General features: G+C 41.9%; 1 protein-coding gene across 1 annotated transcript in view; it reads left to right on the top strand.

Moving 5' to 3' along the window:
* The first annotated feature begins 1,430 nt into the window (after positions 1-1,430).
* Positions 1,431-25,016, top strand: part of tmem150ab (transmembrane protein 150Ab) — a 33,812-nt gene continuing 10,226 nt past the window's right edge. Inside the window, exons 1-5 of the mRNA XM_079814558.1 lie at positions 1,431-1,494; positions 13,133-13,381; positions 14,300-14,347; positions 21,727-21,813; positions 21,916-21,983. Coding sequence (XP_079670684.1) covers positions 13,317-13,381; positions 14,300-14,347; positions 21,727-21,813; positions 21,916-21,983 — 268 coding nt within the window. The 5' untranslated portion in view covers positions 1,431-1,494; positions 13,133-13,316. The remainder of the gene's footprint in view (positions 1,495-13,132; positions 13,382-14,299; positions 14,348-21,726; positions 21,814-21,915; positions 21,984-25,016) is intronic.

Raw genomic sequence — 25,016 nt, 5'->3', positions numbered from 1 at the left:
AAAACAGTAAGTTTTGCATAGGAGTAGGTAGTATGTCAATATACAACGACTAGGATAAATATGGGCAAGAATAGAGAAATAAATGCAAATATTAGCCCAAAATTGAGTCAACGTATCAGTTAGCGCTATCCTGATAATGCATTTTTTTTTGTAGCTTCTGCCAATAATAGGCTACTTAGTTGATTCAGTGTTCAAATATAGTGTGGTGGCAAATTTAAATAGCCTATACTTTCTCCTGCAAATAAGCTTTGAAATCATGGACCGATTCTTTTTCGAAACAAAACGATTCTCGAACAAATGACTCACGAGCAGGTTCTTAAAGGAGTAGTTCACTTTAAAATGAGAATTACCCCATGATTTTCACCCTCAAGCCATCCTAGGTGTATATGACTTGCTTATTTTTGATGAACACAGTCAGAGTTATAAAGCTTTATAATGGCAGTGTCGGGGTCCATTGAGTTTGAAGCTCAAAAAAACACATCCATCCATTTTAAACGTGCTCCACACAGTTTCGGGGGTGTTAATAAAAAATAAATGAAGACTTCAGATGCAAAAGCCTCTAAGTCTGTCTGACGTTTTTCTTTAAAATAAGCATTTTTGTCAGGCTTCTATGTATAGGTTTCTACCTAAGTACTTCTGAATGGGCTGAGGCTGGGATTTTGGGCTGAGGCTGGCCTTCCATATTCAACTTACGAAAAAAGCGTAACTGGCGTGAGGCGTTACACTTTCTGTGTAAGTTGAATACGGAAGGCGTTCAAGTGGAAGCTAGATATTTTACTTTATAAAAGTTTTAAATCTGCATATTTTTCTTACAAAATTTCCTCACTTCGCTTCAGAAGGCCTTTATTAACCCCCCGGAGACGCGTGGAGTACTTTTATGATGGATGGATGTGCTTTTTTGAGCTTTAAACTCAATGGACCCTGACACTGCCATTATAAAGCTTGGAAATGTCAGGATATTTAACCTATTAATATAACTCTGATTGTGTTCATCAGAAAGAAGAATGTAGGCTAATATACACATGAGGGTGAGTAAATCATGGGGTAATTTTCATTTTAAAGTGTACTTCTTTTAATAGTGAATCAAAAATCATGATGAATCTGTCAGAGCATTAATTAAATACAATTAATGAAAACTTTTCTTCAAAAACGAAATTAATTTCCTATCATCACTGTAAAGCTGCTTTGAAGCAATCTGTGTTGCAAAGGCACTTTATAAATGAAGGTAACTTGACTTGATCACCAACACTATTTAAAATATCATCTTCTTTTGTGTTCAACAGTAGAAAGAAACTCATACAGGTTCGGAACAACTTGAGGGTGTGTAAGTGTTGGCAATGTTAATTTATAACCCCCAATTTTGTTTATTTTTTTTTACAGTCTGTGCCGTAGAAATACCATATTTTGCAGGCGCAAAGGGAGATGAGGGCGCCCTCTGTTGATGAAGACTCAGACTGCAGAAGCAGCATCCGGTCAGGAGCCGTGGGGCCTGCGGTAGGATCATGCTTTTACACATCAAAACACAATATCTCAATAATGACACACTAATATACGGTAGTTTAAATGCTATAGAAATACATATTATGCGTGTGTAGGTACATAAATATGTAAAGAAGGAGATATTTGCCTTTTTATAAAGTTGTTTACTTGCAATAGCATCTTCTGAATAGCTTGCAAGCTACACGATGTTGAGTTTTATCTTTAAAAATGACTGCTTTCGTTATTATTTACTCTCATTTCATTCAATTATTCTGTATGCCGTAGTTATAGTAGCAAACATTTATCTAGTCAGTTTTGTCGTACTGTATTTGCTGATGTGACATTGAGGCTGATCTGGGCTGAAGGGGACGTTATTAGTAGTACGGCTGTGTCAGGTTGTTGATCTGACTTGTGCTTCACAGGATCTGTCATCTCTCAGATTAACAGATTAGAAATCTACCTGACGTTTTAGACGTACCATAATTTAATTTAGGAAAGGCTGCTTCACAATATTGAATTCAGTATATGAAGTCAGTGTAACTTAAATAAGTTAAATAATCACCCCACAATGAATATCATAGTTGTATTATTTGTTAATATCACTGCCTTTATACTCTTTGCATTTAAAGCAAAGGTTTACGTGGGATTGACATTGTGCTTCAAGAGAGTTAACGTTAAATCCTTTGTACTAAGATATAATAATAAGTCTATGGCAGCCTTCAGCGAAATAATGTGCATTACATATTTTCAGGATTGATAAGTCATACATTTTTATTTCATAATTATTAATGGCAACATGCTGAGTGTCATCACTGTGGTTTGTTTGTAATTTAGCATATTGGGTCAATCCATGTCAAATTTAACCAGAGGTCCCGGCTAAACATTTTGATAATTTTTTTTCTGGTGAAAGAAATGCAAAGTCAAAATAAATATTGTGAATGTATATTTACTGAGTAATTCGCCGTTTTGTTTTCTTCAAAATAGTGGATAACCCAGTAAAGGCACAATATGTAATATTTTTAGATAAAAATATCCAAAATCCACTAGAACAGTGTTATACATTTTGTTGACTTGTGTACTTATCCCAAATGTTTCCAAGAATGTTTAAATCCAGAGAAATAAGCATTTTTTACCAGGGCATAGGCTGTGTCCGCCCGTCGCCTATCAATGCCATCATACCCGTGTTACCCTCGATTTCTGATTTTATTTTGTAGTAACCATGGAAACACCAAAGATGCTTTAACATATGTTTTATTAGACAAGGGAACAACTGCTTGGATACATTTATATACACAAAACTCATTATTGTACTTAATAATTAATGTAATTAATATTTTGAAATTAAATACATGCCATTTAGCAACATAAGCCATCTAGCATTTATTAATATGATAGCTTACTGCAGTGTGCAACAAGTGTCTCATAGCAGCCATGGAGCGAACGCACAGAGTTACGTTATAATATAATTTTTAACACACTCAAATGTATCTAATATGATAAAACAGCGCTGCGTTACCTGCGCTTGACCGGAAGAAGGGGAAGCGGCGACTGTGGCATAATAAAAGTTCTGCTCGTCACGCTCGTGTCTCATTAGCAATCGCTTCAGCGGCCTCAATCCGCTCCCACAGCACTCGGGCCTGCTCTGCTTTATACTACAGTAACATTAATAATCTCATCCACAAATATGATTTCTGCCCAAGTCCCATCCAGATTCTTTTCTTACCGGCTGTGAGGAAGATTCCGCACTCAATCGCTAAACCGTGTAAATCGGACGGTTCATCATGATTTGATACCATATGGATTCTCATAGCCAGCAATACGATATTTTCTGATACCTCAAAAAGTACTGCGATACGATTACGATACGATTCAGGGGTATATTGATCAATATTTCGATATCATGATATTATATCCCTATTTGACCTATTTTGCCTATGTTACATTTTTATTAACTGACAATTGCAACCAAAATATATAACATAAACATTTATTTCAAAATGTCACATCTTTTCACATTCACATAAGCTTTACTTCAATGAAGGGTTTGTTAGGATAGAATAATATTTGGCCGAGATACAAGTTTGAAAATCTGGAATCTGAGGGTGCAAAAAAGTCTAAATATTGAGAAAATCGCCTTTAAAGTTGTCTAAATGAAGTCCTTAGTAATGCATATTACTACCAATAATACATTTTTGATATATTTACGGTAGGAAAATATCTTCATGGAACATGATCTTTACTTAAAATCCTAATGATTTTTGGCATAAAAGAAAAATCTATCATTTTGACCCATGCAATGTATTTTTGGCTATTGCCACAAATATACCCGTGCGACTTATGGTTTTGTGGTCACGTGTATATACTGTATATATACTATAAAATTAATAGACATTTCTTTTAAATGTATAGCGCAGTTTTTTTTAATGAAGCAACAACATATTATAGGTAGGACAGAAAAAGATGGGCTATTAATATTCTTTCATTGTGCAAAAGTATTATAATATGAAAAGCCTATGCACATCCCGTGTGCAGATTGTAGGGCTGGTCCGAATACCATTTTTTGAGCTTCGAAGCTTCGGAAGTAATCAACATCGAATATTCGAAGCTTCGGAGGGAAGGGGCTGAACATATTCTTCTCTCTAATAAAAGCAGGAATCTGGAGAAGTGGCGCACCTCACGCGGGCAGGGCTTATATGCTCCGAGAACTAGTGATACAAAACACGCAGGTCTGTTATTATACAGTGAGGAAAATAAGTATTTGAACACCGTTATTTTGCAAGTTCTCCCACTTAGAAATCATGGAGGAGTCTGAAATTGTCATCGTAGGTGCATGTCCACTGTGAGAGACATAATCTAAAAAAAAAAATCCAGAAATCACAATGTATGATTTTTTAACTATTTATTTGTATGATACAGCTGCAAATAAGCATTTGAACACCTGTCTATCAGCTAGAATTCTGACCCTCAAAGACTTGTTAGTCTGCCTTTAAAATGTCCACCTCTACTCCATTTATTATCCTAAATTAGATGCACCTGTTTGAGGTCGTTAGCTGCATAAAGACACCTGTCCACCCCATACAATCAGTAAGAATCCAACTACTAACATGGCCAAGACCAAAGAGCTGTCCAAAGACACTAGAGACAAAATTGTACACCTTCACAAGGCTGGAAAGGGCTACGGGGGAATTGCCGAGCAGCTTGGTGAAAAAAGGTCCACTGTTGGAGCAATCATTAGAAAATGGAAGAAGCTAAACATGACTGTCAATCTCCCTCGGACTGGGGCTCCATGCAAGATCTCACCTCGTGGGGTCTCAATGATCCTAAGAAAGGTGAGAAATCAGCCCAGAACTACACGGGAGGAGCTGGTCAATGACCTGAAAAGATCTGGGACCACCGTTTCCAAGGTTACTGTTGGTAATACCCTAAGACGTCATGGTTTGAAATCATGCATGGCACGGAAGGTTTCCCTGCTTAAACCAGCACATGTCCATGCCCGTCTTAAGTTGCCAATGACCATTTGGATGATCCAGAGGAGTCAAGGGAGAAAGTCATGTGGTCAGATGAGACCAAAATAGAACTTTTTGGTCATAATTCCACTAAACGTGTTTGGAGGAAGAAGAATGATGAGTACCATCCCAAGAACACCATCCCTACTGTGAAGCATGGGGGTGGTAGCATCATGCTTTGGGGGTGTTTTTCTGCACATGGGACAGGGCGACTGCACTGTATTAAAGGGTTAGTTCACCCAATTTTGAAAATTCTGTCATTAATTACTTACCCTCATGTCGTTCGACACCCGTAAGACCTCAGTTCATATTCGGAACACAAATGAAGATATTTTTGTTGAAAGCTGATGGCTGAGAAAGGCTTCAGATAGGCCTCCATTGGCATTCAGTACATTTATACTCCCAAGACCCATAAAAGGCACTTAAAACGTCGTTACAAAGTCCATCTCACCACAGTGGCTCTACAATAATCTTACGATGCGACGACAATAGTTTTTGTGCGCAAAAAAATATCAAAATAACACCTTTATCCAACTTGTTATTGTCTTCCGTGTGTGCCTCCACGACACATACGCAAGAATATGACGTAGCGCCAGCGTTCAGGAATCCATGAAATGCACACTTAAGCCCCATTTTGAGAACTACGCCGAGACCTAAAGCACGATCAATGTAGAATTCAACCGCTTAGACACGTGCGTCTTCCTCTGCTTGTAAACAAATCGCTTCTGGGTCATGTGTCCGAACGCCGGATCTGCGTCATATTCTCGCGCATGCGTCGTGGAGGCACACACGGAAGACAATAACAAGTTGGATAAAGGTGTTATTTTTGATTTTTTTTTGCGCACAAAAACTATTGTCGTCGCATCGTAAAATTATTGTAGAGTCACTGTGGTGAGATGGACTTTGTAACGACGTTTTAAGTGCCTTTTAAGCGTCTTGGGAGTGTAAATGTACTGAATGCCAATGGAGGCCTATCTGAAGCCTTTCTCAGCCATCAGCTTTCAACAAAAATATCTTCATTTGTGTTCCGAATATGAACAGAGGTCTTACGGGTGTCGAACGACATGAGGGTGAGTAATTAATGACAGAATTTTCATTTTTGGGTGAACTAACCCTTTAAGATTTTGGGGAACAACCTCCTTCCCTCGGTTAGAGCATTGAAGATGGGTGGAGGCTGGGTCTTCCAACATGACAATGACCCGAAGCACACAGCCAGGATAACCAAGGAGTGGCTCTGTAAGAAGCATATCAAGGTTCTGGCGTGGCCTAGCCAGTCTCCAGACCTAAACCCAATAGAGAATCTTTGGAGGGAGCTCAAACTCCGTGTTTCTCAGCGACAGGCCAGAAACCTGACTGATCTAGAGAATATCTGTGTGGAGGAATGGGCCAAAATCCCTCCTGCAGTGTGTGCAAACCTGGTGAAAAACTACAGGAAACGTTTGACCTCTGTAAGGAGGAAACAAAACCTTAGACCATGTATATACAAACATGGCTGGCGCTTACGTTGCAACACCCCTCCCCCACCTGGGACAGTCAGACCACCTCTCTTTGTTTCTATCACCCAAATATTCACCCCTCATCAACCGTGTGAAGCCATCAGTAAAGACCATCAAGGTGTGGCCTGCGGGGGCAGACTCCACACTCCAGGAAAGGTTTCTAAACACAGACTGGAGTATGTTTGCTTCTCAAGCCACCAGTGGCGCTCACACGGACATTGACTCATTCACTTCCTCTGTATTGGATCATATCAATACCACCATCAACAGTGTTACAACCCAGAAACAGATCACCACATACCCTAATCAGAAGCCTTGGATGAACAGGGAAGTTCGACTCCTGCTGAAGTCACGCAATACTGCCTTCAGATCAGGTGATGCACAAGCCTACAGTACGTCCAGGGCAAACATGAAGAGGGGCATCAAAAAGGCCAAGCACTGCTACAAGCTAAAGATAGAGGGTCACTTTTCCAACTCTGACCCTCGACGCATGTGGCAGGGCATTCAGGCCATCAGTGACTACAAACCCCCCCACTCCACCCCCGCAGCCACTGATGTCAACTTCCTGAACGAGCTAAATTACTTTTATGCTCGTTTTGAAAGAGACAACAGAGAAACTGCCACCAAGCTCAAACCCTCAGCTGACCACCCACCAATCACACTCTCCACCACAGATGTCTGCAAGGCACTGAGCCGGATCAGCGCACACAAGGCTGCTGGACCAGACAACATCCCTGGACGTGTGCTCAGGGCATGTGCGGAGCAGCTCGCTGCGGTTTTTACAGACATTTTCAACCTGTCTCTTGCCCAAGCAGCTGTACCTTCATGCTTTAAACGCACTTCCATTGTGCCAGTGCCAAAACACTCTAACCCGAGGTGCCCTAATGACTACCGCCCTGTAGCACTCACACCCATCGTCATGAAGTGCTTTGAGCGGCTGGTCCTGGAACACCTAAAAGACTCTCTACCATCCACATTGGACTCACACCAGTTTGCCTACCGCAGCAATAGGAGCACAGAGGATGCCGTTTCCATGGCACTGCACTCTGTGCTCACCCATCTGGACCATAAGAACACGTATGCACGCATGCTGTTTGTTGACTTCAGCTCCGCATTCAACACTGTCATCCCATCCAAGTTAATAGCCAAACTTGGAGACCTGGGCATCAACACTTCAATGTGTAACTGGATTTTGGACTTCCTAACTGACAGACCCCAGAATGTTCGTTCAGGATTCACCTGCTCCACATCCATCACACTCAACACTGGTGTACCACAGGGCTGTGTGCTAAGTCCGTTTCTCTACTCCCTCTTCACCGCCGACTGCAAGCCTGTGTATGGATCTAATTCTATCGTCAAGTTTGCGGACGACACTACGGTGATTGGGCTCATCAGCAACAACGATGAGACTGCCTACAGGGAAGAGATCCAGCACCTGGCCACATGGTGCGCTGATAATAACCTGCTCCTCAACACCACCAAAACGAAGGAGCTCATCGTGGACTTCAGGAAAGAGTCAAGAGGCACACACGACACCATCCACATCAATGGAATGGCTGTTGAGCGTGTCTCCAGTTTCAAGTTCCTGGGGATCCACATCTCGGCGGACATGTCGTGGACGACCAACACCTCCAGCCTGGTCAAGAAGGCTCACCAGCGCCTCTTCTTCCTGAGGACACTGAGGAAGAATCAGCTCTCCTCGGCTATCCTGGTGAACTTCTATCGCTGCGCAATAGAAAGCATCCTGACCAACTGTGTGGCAGTGTGGTATGGGAGCTGCTCTGTTGCGGAGCGCAAGGCACTGCAGCGGGTGGTGAAAACTGCCCAGCGCATCACAGGGACTCCACTGCCTGCCATCGAACACATCCAGAGGAAACGCTGTCTGCATCGAGCTCGCAGCATCCTCAAGGACTCCTCTCACCCAGCCCACAGACTGTTTTCTCTCCTGCCCTCCGGCAGGCGTTTCAGGATCCACCGGACCAGGACCAGCAGACTAAAGAACAGTTTTTTCCCCAGAGCTGTCTCTTTATTGAACTCAAACCCCCGTTGACCCACTTCCCTCATAAACTGATAACTCTCCTACCTCACATCTTCCTTCACTTTGTTATTTGCACTACCGACTGTTTATATGCATCTTGCACTGCCATATCTTAACTGGATTATGCTCATTTGCACTGCCGACTGTATTTATAGTACCAATGTTTACATTTGCATTTTTGCACTGTACTTCTAACTGTAATATGCAACCACTTTCCACTGCACTTTACACTTTTTTTTCCGGATAGCTCTGTCCATAATTTATTGCACTACCCTAATCCACTGCTATTCCTCATATTAGCCTAACATATTATTGTATACCTCTATCTGTAAAATTCTGTTTATAGTAATAGCCATCTGTATATTGTATTCATAGTACATATTCACCTGTAAATTCTGTTTATAGTAATAGCCATCTGTATATTTATTCACTGTACATATTCACCTGTAAATTCAGTTCTGTTTATAGTAATAACGTCTCTCTATTTATACATATTTATACATATTCAGTACATATCCATGTCCTGCACTTACGCATCCATTGTATATCCTGCACTTGCTGCTATTGCACTTCTGGTTAGACCTAAACTGCATTTCGTTGCCTTGTACTTGTACTTGTGTAATGACAATAAAGTTGAATCTAATCTAATCTAAAAATTGCAAACAAAGGCTACTGTACCAAATATTAACATTGATTTTCTCAGGTGTTCAAATACTTATTTGCAGCTGTATCATACAAATAAATAGTGAAAAAATCATACATTGTGATTTCTGGATTTTTTTTTTTTAGATTATGTCTCTCACAGTGGACATGCACCTACGATGACAATTTCAGACCCCTCCATGATTTCTAAGTGGGAGAACTTGCAAAATAGCAGGGTGTTCAAATACTTATTTTCCTCACTGTAGTTAGGGGTGTAACGATATATCGTTGAACGATATATCGCGATATAAAAGGTGACTATATGTATCGTTGATGGAAACTATATGATTCGCGATATAGAGTTGTTTTATCCAATGCTCAACTTGCTGTAATCGGCCTATTTATAAGGTATAATTCACCCAAACACAAATGTACAAATGTAAATTCTGTCTAGTGATGCACCGATCATGATTTTACATGGCCGATTCCGATTTTTTTCAAGAAAACTGGCCGATTCCGATTTCTTTTTTACACAATAAAAGAATGAAAGTATACATGAACAAGATGTTTATTTGGTATTTAACAGGCTAAATTGGCTTTTGGATAATGAAAACAAGTCCGCGATCTGAAATTAAGGGGAAATTGAATTGGAAATTAAAAGGCTGAAAGGTGAAATTAAAGGCAACAGCTGCATATTCTGCAATCCAAACAAAGATGTTACTTAAATCAGCATTTGTTTTTAAATTCAGTGTAAAGAAAAAAAGTCTTTACCAGTGAAATTAAATAAAACCAAAGTATATAATTGTTCCAAAATGTTAAATCAAATAATGTTTAGTGCAACGAAAAAAACTAAGATGCTACAGCCGGTGCTTTTTAAATCAAATTAAGTCAATGTAATTTTAAGGTAAAATAAAAATTATCATCCTATAGGCTACAGAACTGATAGTATTTCATTTCAAAAGTGCATGTATGTTCTTCTTTAGGCTACAAAAAGAAGTATTTCAGCTTTGTCACAAGTTAGTCTGTTTCGTTCTCATCCGATCCAACACGTGAGAAGCTAATAACGCGAATGATTGCAATATAGGCGTATGTGCACGCGGGCGCACTTCTGGAAAAATCGGCAGAAAAATACAAAGGTTCCGATTTTTGTCCGGTCAACCGGTGCATCCCTTATTCTGTCATCATGTACTCACCATCATGTCGTTTTTCGTTTAACTTCCAAACACAAATGAAGATATTCTTTATGAAGCCTGAGGCGTTTCTGTCCCTCCATTTAATGTCCATTCCTCTCAAAATGAAAAAATCCCCCAAAAAATGTCATAAAGGCATCGTAAAAATAACTTATCGAGTGGTCTAATCCAAGTCTTCTGAAGAGGCACGAACAATGGTTTATGATGAACAGATTTACAACGACGCACATACTGTAGTAAACACGGACGTTCAAATGATTGCGTGACACGCGAAAACATCATGAGAGTGAGTAAATGCAGAATTAAAATTCTTGGATGAGCTAAACATTTACAGTTTGAGAGTGGTCATTTTGACACGCTTTCTTGCAATTAGAACTGTGATTGATTGCATTGATCATCTGAAGTGCACGCGCTGCCGGAACGGCACTCTTCAAAGTGAGAGAGCAAACATCATTTAAAGCAGCACTCCTTAGTGAAAGCGCAAACATCATTTAAGACACAAAAAAAACCGTATTCTTTATTTTGGCTTAAAATATCGAGATACATATCGTATCGTGAGTTCAGTATCGCGGTTTATATCGAATCGTGACACAAGTGTATTGTTACCAGTGTTGGGGAAAGTTACTTTGAAAAGTAATGCATTACAATATTGTGTTACTCCCTTAAAAAGTAACTAATTGAGTTACTTAGTTACTTTTTAAGAAAAGTAATGCGTTACGTTACTTTTGCGTTACTTTTTCTCACCTGGGCTGAGCTTGTTTTTGTTTATAACAAAAAAGTTATATTTTTGTGCAACGGTAAAGACCTCCTTATACCAAAATTGAAATAATAAGCCCCAGGCTGAGGTAAAAATGCCAATTCACGCATGAACAGTAGAGGACGCAGCTCTGCTGCCATTCTGGATAATGATTGAATAGGACACAGGAGAAAAAAGTTTCACCAATAAAAACCAAAAATCTAGTAATTTTCATCATCAAAGGTCAGCAGCAAGACATTGGTAAATTAAATATAAAGGTAGATTATGCATAAAAATAGTTGTTTTATTTAACACATAATTATTAGAGGTTTGCATAGTACTCTGATTTTGCATTTGACTGATTTAATTCATTTTGAGGAGTACAGAATCTTTATTGTGCAAGTGAGATAAATAAATGTTCACATTTAGTCTAGAACTACAATAACCATCATGTTTTCACACAACGCCTCTGCACTTATTTTTCTCAACATGGGGGCAGGAGAGCTGTCAGTCAAATTAATGTGAAAAAGTAACTCGGATATTTTGTTGTAAATTTGAAAAGTAATGCATTACTTTACTAGTTACTTGGAAAAAGTAATATTAATACGTAACTCAAGTTACTTGTAATGCGTTACGTTACCCCCAACACTGATTGTTACACCCCGAATTATAGTAGTAAAAATAATTTTGTTCAGTTAGAGAACAGATTAACTACAATTAAAAACTGAACGCCACACAAACTGCAGCAGGAGTCACATTTCATTCATCACGAGAGTGAGGAGCTGAATGACAAGATGATCGCGGAAGATTTGGTTTCAAAGCGAAATGTAAAAGCTCCTTTTTAAGGGAGTTTGTCATTGTTTTGTTTGTTTTGTTGTTGTGTTTTTCATTAAGAATAATAGGCTAATGAACCCACAATTCAAGTAACCCGCCCCCGAATTGGCAAACCAAAAGTAAACTGCGCACAGCTGCATTTGTTCACAGCCGCTCAGTGCACAAGCACTGCAATGTGACGGTGAGGGAAAATTTTCTCACCATCACATCCCTAACGGGTAAAAAGGCTAATACATTTTGATTCTATTATTCTATTTTGCACAATGTCAAACCAACACAGCTTAACCCAAAATGCAAGCTCAGGCATGCGCTTCTTCCATATAAGCTCATGCAGTTGTGCGCCCTAGACAGAGAATAATCCGTTACAAGTATAACGAGGTTGGGTTCCTATTCAACTGTCCATCCTATTAAAAACTGCTAGGAGTATTGCATTTCGCCAGATTTTATAGTGTAAACATATGCAAGAGCGAATGAGAACCGTTTTGAGGGGGATGCCAGGTGTGCGCAAAAAACAAAACAAAACAAATATTCGAATCCCAAATTTGAAAATCGAATACCAATCCATCGAACGAATATTCGAATATTCTGGTCCAGCCCTTGCAGATTGACGCGCTTGAAGCAACAAAGAGTCACAGCGCTCCTATGCAGCAGTTTGAGCATTTTCTTTGTACAGTTTAACATTTCCGTTACTGTGTGTGAAGAACGATTCTTGGCGCTCTATTCTCCATTTATGCAAAACCATAGACCATTATCTACTGAAGCACAAAAATAAGTAAAAGAAGAACATTGTGTAAAAATGTTGAGAGTGTTAAAACAAATGTGGCTCTTAAATATGTAAATAGCCTACAGGTATTGATTTTTAACGCGTTGCATTGATACATCGTATCGTTACACATTAGATCGATGTATTGATCTATATATATCGATATATTGTTACACCCCTACTAGCTACGCCTTAGTTTTGAATAGGCGGACTCTAGCAGCGAAAAACTACATATTGTGCCTTTAATATTTTGGTTTTCAACAAAATAAAAAAATTGAGCTGGGGAAATTTCCGTTATTTGGATGATTTGACATGGATGACCCTATGAATGAAGAGTGTCTCAATTAAATTGTCCCTACATTGATAACTGTATTTCAGTAATATTGCATCTTTGTGTCGTATAATCTTTGCAAACATCTTTTATCAGTGTCTCTTATTTTTAAACTAGATATTGTTGGTTGTTGACAATCGGTGAGCCTCCAGATGTAGTTGAAGGAGCATCCCGACGCCCTCACTGATCCACACACCCTCACACTGCATGGCTTCACTTGCTGGTGTCTCACACCTTGTCTCCATAAGCCCCGTCCTGCACACCCTCATGCTGGGGTCTCAGGCCTCTCACAGACTGACCAATGACTGCCTGGATTGTTCTGCCTGTCAGCCTGTCTGCCTTCTCCATCACGGGGATATGGATTGTGTGAGTGTTTAAGTGAAGTAGAAATATGTATATACTGTATATATACAGTAGACTTTTTAATGTTTTTGAGAGTAGTCTCTTAATCTCACCATGGCTGCATTTATTTGATCAAACATACAGTAAAAACAGTAATATTGTGAAGTATTATTACAATTTAAATGAACTGGTTTCTGTTGTAATATATTTTAAAATGTAATTTATTCCTGTGATTGCAAAGCTGAATTTGCAGCACAATTACTCCGGACTTCAGTGTCACATGATCTTTCAAAAATCATTATAATATGCTGATTTGGTGCTAAAGAAACATTTCTTGTTATTATCAATGTTAAACACAATTGTGCTGCTTAATATTTTTCTGGAAACGGATTCTTTGATGAATAGAAAGTTCAAAAGAACATAATTTATTTAAAAATATGTATTAATATCGTAAATGTCTTTTTACTGTCCTTTTTATCAATTGAATGTGCCTTTGCTAAATAAAAGTATTGTTATTTTTATTTTATATATATGTTTTTTTAAATCTTACTTACTAAACTTTTGATAATAAGAAATCTTAGAATGATTTCTGAAAGATTGTGTGACGCTGGAGACTGGAGTAATGATGCTGAAAATTCAGCTTTGCCATCACAGGAATAAATTACATTTTAAAATAAATTGCAACAGAAACCATTTAATTTAAATTGAAATAATGTTTTACTGTATTTTTGATCAAATAAATGCAGTCTTGGTGAGATTAAGCGACTACTTTCAGAAACATTAAAAAAACCTTAATGTTTCCAAACTTTTGACAGATATTGTATATAATATATAATTATGTTAAATCTACCTCTCTACTGTTTATTTGTTTAACTAATATACTATACATTCAGACAAGTCATGTACTTATTACAAATAATCATAAAATATTTTGTTTTCTAGTTACGCCATGGCAGTAATGAACCACCATGTCTGTCCAGTTGAGAACTGGTAAGTTAACCCTATAAAGCCTTTTTATCCATATGTAAATTATCAACATGTTTGAAACTTTGCTGAAATACCTGTTGTGCACAAACTACTACATCCCTTCTGTCATATGATTGATAGTTTATATTTTTTTAGCAAGTAATTGTAAAAACGTCCCTCTTGTTTTTTTTTTGAGTCGTTACTGATTTTGACGTAAAATGTAAACATAAGAATACATGGAATCATATTTATATTTCAATATGAACACTTACTGGTGTAACAAAACATATGTTTACTTAATTATACATAAATAATTTAAAAGAAAAATCATGTTAAAACGTGCGTATCAAATACGATACATCAGGCATTTGATTATCACCTTACTAAAACATTATTGGGAGACTGTAGAGCAGGGGTGTCAAACTCATTTTAGGTTGAGGGCTGGATGGGAAAAATATGTAACCTTAAACCTTTTTTTGTAACTGCGCTGACAGTTACATTACTAATATTAATCATACAAACTACAAAATAATTAGCCAGAACTAGAAAAAGACTGATGTACAGCACCGGCCGCTCTTCACCCTCCACCTCCTGGGACAGGACCGCGCCCAGCCCCCTGTCCGAGGCGTCGTCTGTAGGGAAAAAGGGAGAGAGAAATTAGGAGCTTGTAGGAGCGGCCCACCACACAGAGCAGCCTTTATCTGGGTGAAAGCCTGCTGGCACCGCTCCGTCCACTGAACTGTATCCGGTACTTCCTTTTTAGTTAGATCAGTCAGCGGGATAGCGAGGTCCGAATAATTAGGCACAAACCTTCTGTAATATCCCGCTAGCCCCAGGAACTGTCTAACCTCCTTTTTGGTCTTGGGCCTTGGACAGGTCGCAACCGCTGCGGTCTTGTCAATTTGGGGACGCACCTGCCCATGTCCCAAGTAGAAGCCCAGATATCTTACCTCCACCCGCCCAATCGCACACTTCTTCGGGTTGGCCGTGAGCCCCGCCCTTCTCAGCGACTTCAGGACAGCGTGCAGGTGCTGCATATGCCGCTGCCAGTCCGCACTGTAGATGATGATATCATCCAAGTACGCAGCGGCATACGCAGCATGCGGCCGGAGAATCCTGTCCATCAGACGCTGGAAGGTTGCGGGAGCCCCTAACAAGCCGAAAGGAACGGTGACAAATTGGTGTAACCCAAACGGCGTGGTGAAAGCGGTTTTTTCTTTGGACATTGGAGACAAGGGGATCTGCCAATATCCCTTGGTTAATTCCAGTGTCGAATAAAAGCGAGCGGCCCCTAGCCGATCAAGCAATTCGTCCACCCTCGGCATTGGGTACGCATCAAATTTCGACACCGCGTTTACTTTCCTATAGTCCACGTAGAAGCGGACCGAGCCGTCAGGTTTTGGAACCAAAACTATCGGGCTCGCCCAATCGCTGCTGGACTCTTCTATTACCCCCATATCCAGCATAGCCTCTAATTCATCCTGAACTACCTTTTTCTTATGTTCAGGTAAACGGTAGGGCCGGCTGCGAACCACCACGCCCGGCTCTGTCTCAACATGGTGTTGAATAAGGTCTGTGCGACCAGGCAGGGGCGAGAACACGTCAGCAAACTCTGCTTGTAATGCTTTGACGTCAGCGAGCTGCGACGGTGAGAGGTGATCCCCGCCTGGGGCCAGAGCGAGGGATTGAGATTTTTGAATCGCTTCTGGCCCGAGATCATCCTCTCCACTCACCACCGTCGCAAGCATCACTGACTCCGCCTCACACCATTTTTTTAGAAGGTTGAGGTGGTATATTTGACGTGCTCCCTCCCAATCTGAGCGCACCACCTCATAGTTGAGGTCCCCAACTCGCCGTGTGACCACAAAGGGCCCTTGCCACTTTGCGAGTAATTTAGAACTGGATGTGGGGAGTAATACAAGAACTTTATCTCCCGGTGCAAATTGACGAAGTCTAGCCCCTCTGTTGTACAGCTGTCTTTGTCTGTCCTGAGCCTGTAACAAATTCTCCATTGATAGCCGCCCCAAAGTGTGGAGTTTTGTTCTCAGGTCCAGGACATACTGAATTTCATTTTTACTTGCGGAAGGTCCGTCCTCCCAAGCCTCCCTAAGGACATCCAGCACCCCCCGAGGCTGGCGCCCATAGAGAAGCTCGAAGGGGGAAAACCCCGTGGAGGCTTGCGGGACCTCACGGACAGCGAACAACAGAGGCTCTAGCCACTTATCCCAATTTTTGGCGTCCTTGTGAACAAACTTACGAATCATGGATTTCAATGTGCGATTAAATCGTTCCACCAGACCATCTGTTTGTGGGTGATAGACGCTGGTGCGAATCGATTTAATGCCCAATAACTCGTAAAGTTCGCGAATCGTCCGTGACATGAACGCCGTGCCCTGATCGGTGAGAATCTCTTTCGGGAGATCTTTCCCACCCGGGAGATTAGGGAAAACAGTGCGCTCGCAACACTTTTCGCCGAAATAGTGCGGGGCGGAACTGCTTCCGGGTATCGCGTTGCATAGTCCACCAAAACCAATGCAAAGCGATGCCCCCGTGCTGACCGTTCTAATGGCCCGATGAGGTCCATGCCAATTCGCTCGAAGGGGACCTGCATCAGAGGGAGTGGGCACAATGGTGCTTTTGGGGTGGCCGGTGGATTCACCAACTGACATTCACGACAAGACGCACACCACCTGCGTACATTCTCGTGAATGCCCGGCCAGAAAAACCGGGCCATTAGACGGTTCAGTGTAGCCGTTTGTCCTAAATGCCCGGCCATGGGATTAGAATGAGCCGCCTGGAAAAGCATTTCCCGGCGGCTTTTGGGTACTAACAACTGTGTTGTATCTTGTTTGGTCTGGGCGTCTTGGGTCACCCGATACAACCTATCTTTTAAAACACAAAAATAAGGATAAGAGAGCGGCTGGTCAGGGTGGAGGAGGTGGCCGTCGATGGAACGGACCTGGCTAAACGCATTTTTTAGCGACTCGTCCTGGGACTGTTCCAGGGGAAAATCATTGCGGTCTGCGAGAACAGGCATCTCGAGACCGCTCGGTTCCCTGGGAACAGCACCCAGAGGTCCCGAATCCACCTCTCCCACCTGAGCAACCGACTCTTTCCTGCTTACACGGTTTCCCCAAGAAACATCCGCACACAAGTGCCCCAATAATTCATTAAATGCTGGCCAATTGGTCCCCAGAATCAGCGGATGCCGTAGTTGCGGGTTAACTGCTACCTCAACACTATGCTTTTGACCCCGAAATAGAATATCCACGGGCAACAACGGATAATTAACCACTTCCCCGTGCACACACCTCACCGTAACCGTGCGGCTAGTACCCAATGCCTTAGGGTGAATCAGGCTTTGGTGGATAGAGGTCTGGTTACAACCCGAATCGACCAAGGCTTGATAAGTACCCCCCTTGATACTCACAGGAATTAGGTACAACCCAGCTTGATCGAGGGCGGCTTGCGGAGCGTCGGGGACCCGGACCAGTGTCCCGACCTCATGACGGGACAGCGGTCGATGAAATGACCCGGATCCCCGCAGCGCCAGCAAGCCGGCCCAGACTTCCCCGCCGCCCTAGTGGCTGGAAATAGGTCCGGCGATTGGCGTGGAGAGAGCGCTGGAGCAGAGGGAGAGGCGTGGGGATCCAAAGTGGTCGCCCCTCCCCTGGGGACCGGACATGGTGGTGCTGCCGGTTCGCTGGGGCCACCCGTCCTCCACCTTGGGGCTGGTCTCGGCGGGAACAGCCCACGCGACCTGGGAAGGGGAACAGGTTTGGGGAGAGAAGGGGAGGAAACAGAAGAGGGTAGAGAGAGAGAGAGAGAGAGAAGCCGATGGTAAGGGTTCGCCAACCCCGTGGCACGCCACCATGTGGTCCTCCGCCAACTGGATGGCCTGGGTTAGCGACGTCGGGCGGTGGCATCGGACCCACTGCGCGGTCTTCTGGGGAAGCCGCGCGATGAACTGCTCCAGCACCACACGGTCGATGATTCCCTCGATGTCGCTTCCGTCGGCCATCAGCCACTTGCGGCATGAGTCCCGGAGCTGGTGCGCGAAGGTGAAGGGTCGGCCGGATTCGCTGAGGGTCAGGGTCCGGAACCGCTGCCTCTGTTGTTCTGGGCTCTGGCCGACCCGCTGTAGAATGGCGCGCTTTAAATCTTCGTAGGCCAGGAGATTCTGGACTGGCAGTTGGTGTGCGGCTACCTGTGCCTCTCCGGACAACAGCGGCAGGAGCTGCATTGGCCAGTCCGACCGGGGCCACCCCCGGGACTCGGCGGACCTCTCGAAGAGGTCGATGAATGCCTCCGGATTATCCTCCGGGCCCATCTTCGAGAGGTGGATGGTAGCAGCCGAGTCGGTGGTAGACGGGGGGGTGGCCGGAATCTCCCGGGCCATCTAGCTCCGGAACAGCTCGCGGTCTTCATGCTGGGCGAGGAGGAGGGCCTCGAAGCGTTTATCCTGGTCGGCCCTCACTGCCAGCAGGTCTTCGTGTGTCTGTTGGTGAAGACCGGCGAGCGATTGGACGAGGTCCGCAAGCGGCGTCTTTGGCGGGGTCTGCATGGCGGCGGCAAACTTCTCCCTTCCCGGGTTTCGGCACCAGTGTAATGTTGGTTCGACTGTGGGGGTGTGGGAAGGAAGAAGACGGGGTCGGCTTGACAGGGACTGCACTCAATTTATTACTCAGAATCGTTACAAACATAAAGCACGCACGAGGGCGTTCAAAACAATCAAAATACTCAATAATGCTCTCAGTTTCAGTTTCTCAAGAAGCTTTCCACTCTCTCTCCGGCAGGCAGTCCCAGTCCAGATCTCTCTCTCTCTCTCACTCCCGACAGCGGCTTGCATGCGGTCTCTCCACGCCAATTACTGCAACGAGACACAGGTGTTAATGATCTGCACTTGACCTATTTACTCACCGCTCGTCTCCTCGCTCTCTCTCTCCCGCTACAGACTTCGCAAAACCACGCCCCCTCCGCCACAGGTGCTTATGGAAGAGCAGCGATGTAGTGTTTCCTTCGTTACCATTGCACACAAAGCAGCGCTGCGCTTATTAATAGGCTCTGACTTTATACGGAGATAAGAGGAAAAGAAAAAACCATCAAAACTAACTCCCATCAGAGATACATTCATATAAACCCCAATTCAATATTTATATTTTTCTTTCACGAACAGTGAGCTTGTTCCTGGTAGACTACAATATTTTCTCTGCTGGCGTGTCTGTGTTCTCATTTTTGCGTCCGTATTCAGTGTGTGCCTGTGTAAACGCCCTGTTTACAGACTTTGTAATATTTCCAAACAAATTATATTTTTATTTATAATAGCTAATAATTAATAAGCAATTTGTTTGCAAGAGAGCAGTAGAGCAATAGAGATCGGCCAAAATAAAACTAAAACCCGTTCGGATTTATGGCCGGTGCCTGTGGACTAGTCAGTGCATCTCTGTTTTTTATTATTTTTCAAATCATGCCACGGGCCTGATTGGACACCCTTTTAGGCCGTATGTTTGACACCCCTGCTGCAGTGACAACTGGTAATTATATGCATGTTATGTGCTGTACTGTTATAAACATCTCGTTGATTTACATTACAAGCTATCAGAATTTCACGTTACTTTTTGGCCAAATAATTGTCTCTTTTGCTCATTTTGAGGTGCTTTTTCCTCCTTGAAAATGAGCTCCACATTACAACCCCAAATCAGAAAAAGTTGGGACAGTATGGAAAACGCAAATAAATAAAAAAAGAAGTGATTTCTAAATGTACTTTGACTTGTATTTCATTGCAGACAATATGAACACAAAATATTTCATGTTTTGTCTGGTCAACTTCATGTCATTTGTAAAAATGCAAATATAATTTTGTCCCATTCTTCCTGCAAACAAGTCTTAAGGTGGGCAACCGTACGGGGTCTTCGTTGTCGCATTTTGCGCTTCAAAATGCGCCACACATTCTCTATTGGAGACAGGTCGGGACTGCAGGCAGGCCATTCAAGTACCCGTACCCTCTTCCTCCGCAGCCAGGACTTTGTAATGTGTGCAGAATGTGGTTTTGCATTGTCTTGTTGAAATATGCATGGACGTCGCTGGAAAAGATGTCTTCTTGAAGGCAGCATATTATGCTCCAAAATCTCTATGTACTTTTCAGCATTAATGGTGCCTTCACAGAAGTGCAAGTTACCTTTGCCAAGGGCACTGACACAACCCCATACCATGACAGACCCTGGCTTTTGGACTTGTTGCTGGTAACAGTCTGGATGATCCTTTTCTTCTTTGGTCCGGAGCACACGGCGTCCATTCCTCCCATACCTGAAATACTGATTCATCTGACCACAGTACACGTTTCCACTGTGTGATGGTCCATCCCAGATGCTTCCGAGCCCAGAGAAGTCGACGGCACTTCTGGACACTGTTAACATAGGGCTTCCTTTTGGCACAGTTCAGTTTTAACTGGCATTTGTGGATGTAACTACGTATTGTGGTACTTGACAAAGGTTTGCCAAAGTAGTCCTGAGCCCATGTGGTTGATATCGCTTATAGATGAATGACGATTCTTCATGCAGTGCGGCCTGAGGGATCGGAGATCACGGTTGTTCAGCTTAGGCTTGCGCCCTTGTCCTTTACGCACTGAAATTCCTCCAGATTCCTTGAATCTTTTATTTATGTTATGCACTGTTGAATGTGAAATATCCAAATCTCTTCCTATCTTTCTTTGAGGAACATTGTTTTTAAACATTTAAATCATTTTCTCATGTATTTGTTGGCAAACTGGCGATCCACGGCCTATCTTTGCTCCTAAAGGATTAGACCTTTCTTGGATGCTGCTTTTGTACCAAATCATAATTACAATCACCTGTTGACATCACCTGTTTCAAATCACATCATTATTTAACCATTTTACCTCATTACTAGCCCTAAATTGCTCCTGTCCCAACTTTTTTTGAAATGTGTTGCAGGTCTGAATGACAGGAAAGGATGCATATTTACAAATGACATGAAGTTGACCAGACAAAACATGAAATATTTTGTGTTCATATTGTCTGCAATGAAATACAAGTCAAAGTAAATTTAGAAATCACTTCTTTTTTTTCTTATTTGCGTTTTCCATACTGTCCCAACTTTTTCTGATTTGGGGTTGTATTTGTCATATTATATGAGCCATTTAAACCTGATGTATCAAATATATGAAACTCAAAAATCAATAAATAAAATAACACCACACACACAAACACATATGCAAACCTTTTTTTGAAGATTTTGTTTTAACGTTTAGCAAACTGTTGAATTAAAAAAAAAAAAAATCAGACTATTATTACGTATGTCAGGATTTACAGGGTTAAATCCCACATCCAAAAGTTACCATATACTGTAGTTTAAACTTTCCTGCTTGGTTCTTTGTATAACAGGACATACAATTTGACATGTACAGAGGAAACAGCTAAGAGGGGCTTCCCAAAGGCCTGCTGCACTCTTCAAGACATCCCCCTCATTAGGTAAAAATTACTTTGAATTTATCTGGAATACCACAAAGTGACCACATTTTCAACTTTTCATGCAACAGTGGTCCAATATTTGGTTTTCTGCTCTTTTGACAGTAAATGTGGTTGCTATCCACCAGAGAGCTGTCTCTTCAGTTTGATAGGCAATGTTGGGGCAATTATGGGTAAGAATTACTGTTTAAAAATAAAGAAATAAATAGTGCTGTCAAATCGATTCATTACAATTAATCGCATCCAAAATAAAAGTTTGTGTTTGCAATATATATGTGTGTGTAGTGTGTATAATTATTATGTATATTTGAATACACACACATACATGTATATTAGGGCTGGTCCGAATACCATTTTTTGAGCTTCGAAGCTTCAGTAGAAATCAACATCGAATATTCAAAGCTACGGAGGGAGGGGGCATATTCTTCTCTAATAAAGGCAGGAATCTGGACAAGCGGCGCGCCTCATGCGGGCAGGGCTTATATGCTCCGAGAACGGACACTGTACTAGTGGTACAAAACACACAGGTCTGTTACGTCCCAGTAACAAGCTCCTATATTTCGCAGTAGATTAATTTACATTGATAATAATGGGTAATAGGCTTGCTGCGATTAGTCGGTGACTCGTTACCGGTGTTCAGGCATAACACCGGTAACATCACTTGCCCACCGAGGGACCGCCCACATAGTACAATTTTTAGTTCAGTTAGAGAACAGATTTAATTTATCACGAGAGTAAAAAGCTGAATGAAAAGATGACTGTGGAAGATTTGGTTTCAAAGGTAAAAGCGCCTATTTAAAGCTACACTGTGTAACTTTTTTAGTCTATTCTTAGTTAAAAACACTTAGTTCTTTCAAAAATATAGGTGCTCATTAATGTATATTTACTTCTTTCAAGTAATAAAGTATTCCCGTAAGTTTATAATATGCCATTGAAAATACATAAGGTAATGGGATCTAACAGTGGTCGCCATGTTGCCCCTCCATCTTGAAAGTACATTAGCCAAAGAGGGACATACCCGTAAATTCAAGCTTCGCCTTACGCGTTTTAACCGGTTTTAATACTGATGGCACTGTACAAAATTCTCTGCCTCGCGCATGTGCGCGTCAACTTGTTCAGACTTGTCTGGTGCATGTGCAGAGAGTTTTCATCTCAGCAGCGTCCAGTAACAGAGTTATACGGAGTTTTCCTGGCTTGTTTATTCCTCAAAAGTCTGTTTTTCCTTGTGTGGTATTTCTGTGCGTTAATAACTCCGTAAGTAATAATAGTTATTGTCATTGTAGATGTGTTTCAGAGTGTGTCATCGCGTAATTCAGTTGATGTCACCTCAGAAGTATTTTTGTGTCAACATACAATAGCGTAGGCCTAATGCTCACCTATTTGAATAATCATTCAGTTATTTTGTTATCAACGTTTATTCGTTTTTAGAAAATATTTGTTTGTAATGTATGTTGATGGAAATATGTATCAGGTCTGATCGGCATATTAACAATTGTTATACAGAGCGCACTGACTGCAGTGCTAATGTTAAATCGGCGCACACACTTTTGTAACCGGACACCGCTTGTTAGCAGCAGCAGCAGCAGCGGCAGCTCCGCTCCTTTTAATGCAGCTGCATTTAGCGCCTATATATGGTAGGCCTACAATAAGCTCTGGTTTACGGTTACATTATACAAATGTAACTTATAAGTATAGTTATACAGTTCTTAACTGTGTATGTATATTTACCATCCTTATTTGTTCTCTCACAGAAACCACATTTATGTACATATCCACGCAAACCTGTTTATGCCTTGCAATTGGATGACTGAATAAATATTACTATCATCAAAGTTCACTCTGGATTAGCTGCAGTTCTTTCTAGCCGAATAATTAGGCCAGTTGATTTCCAACCATCCCACTGCGCACAGAATATCCCACAGGCACCGTGTCGAATGTGGACGAGGTCGAACTGGAAGCCATGTTAATCTTGGACTAAATCGGCCACCGTAGGAGTTGAAACGAAATCGGAATTGAGAGGAACAGAAACTTAAATTCCCTGGATGGTCATATACCTTTTCACCACTAGATGGGGGAAAATATCACACAGTGTAGCTTTAAGGGAGTTTGTCATTGTACTGTTTTGTTGTTGTGTTTTTCATTAAGAATAATAGGCTAATGAACCCACCATTAAAGCAACCCGCTTTATAAGCTAAAATATAAGCTCATGCAGTTGTGCGCTCCAGACAGAATACTCCGTTGCAGGGAACACTTAAGGGGGTCGCACACCGGACGCAAAGGTCAGCGCCGTGCCGCGTCTCAGGTTTCTCACACCGGACGTGCATATTTTATACGCACAAGCTCAATTTTGAATCGACTTTTGACAGAAGAGCTGCACGATGGGTGAGTTCTTGTAGCACAGGGTGAAATCAGTATGTACATTGAGGATTTGAGGGAAATATAATATACATTTAATATAAAACCTTGAAATGACGCTCTGTGGCGCGGCAGGATTTTGAACAACTTCCTGAGTCGTAGCTGGGCGCTGAGCTTCGCGTCCGGTGTGCGACCCCCTTTAGGCTAACACCGTGTCCTAACTACACGCGACACGATAAGATTCCAGCGACAAGCAACTTGTCTGTCCACACCAGACGCGACGCGACTACGAGATGCGACAAATCAATCAAAAAACATAGCCAATCAGAACAGCGTGTGGGCGGGCTCTAACGGCAAGTGTACGGCACCAGAGATTAATCTTGATGGCACTTGCAAGGAAATGGACAAGTACTAGGGATGCCACAATTCTCAATATAATATTGAACCGTTCGGTACGGCATTCCCGGTTCAATACGCTCTTGAGAATTGCGGGTTTTTTTTTTTCAGTTTTGCATTTAATTAATTATTTTTTATTTCTCTCCGTTTATTTCGAGTCTGCCTGTGAGTCTACGCGCTGATATGAGCAAATATCCAATCACTATGCACTAAAGTTAGGGGGTGTTTCGCCACGCTTGCAATGCTGGTGTCAGAGTTATACTCACGGAACACAATAGTTATTCACAATCACGAAAGTTCATTATTTGCATGCGTTTTAAAGCCTTGCTGGTTAAACGTTTCAAGTTTTTTGAACATGCGCTGAGCGCGAGCACTAAAAGCCTGTCAAACACGTGATTACTGGACTAAGTAGTCTTACTACGCTAATATTGTCAAATACACACAAAGTTCACATA

This window comes from Gobio gobio, assembly GCF_949357685.1.
Source record: "Gobio gobio genome assembly, chromosome: 4".
NCBI classification, from domain to species: domain Eukaryota; kingdom Metazoa; phylum Chordata; class Actinopteri; order Cypriniformes; family Gobionidae; genus Gobio; species Gobio gobio.
This window is presented reverse-complemented; position numbering and strand designations above follow the sequence as displayed.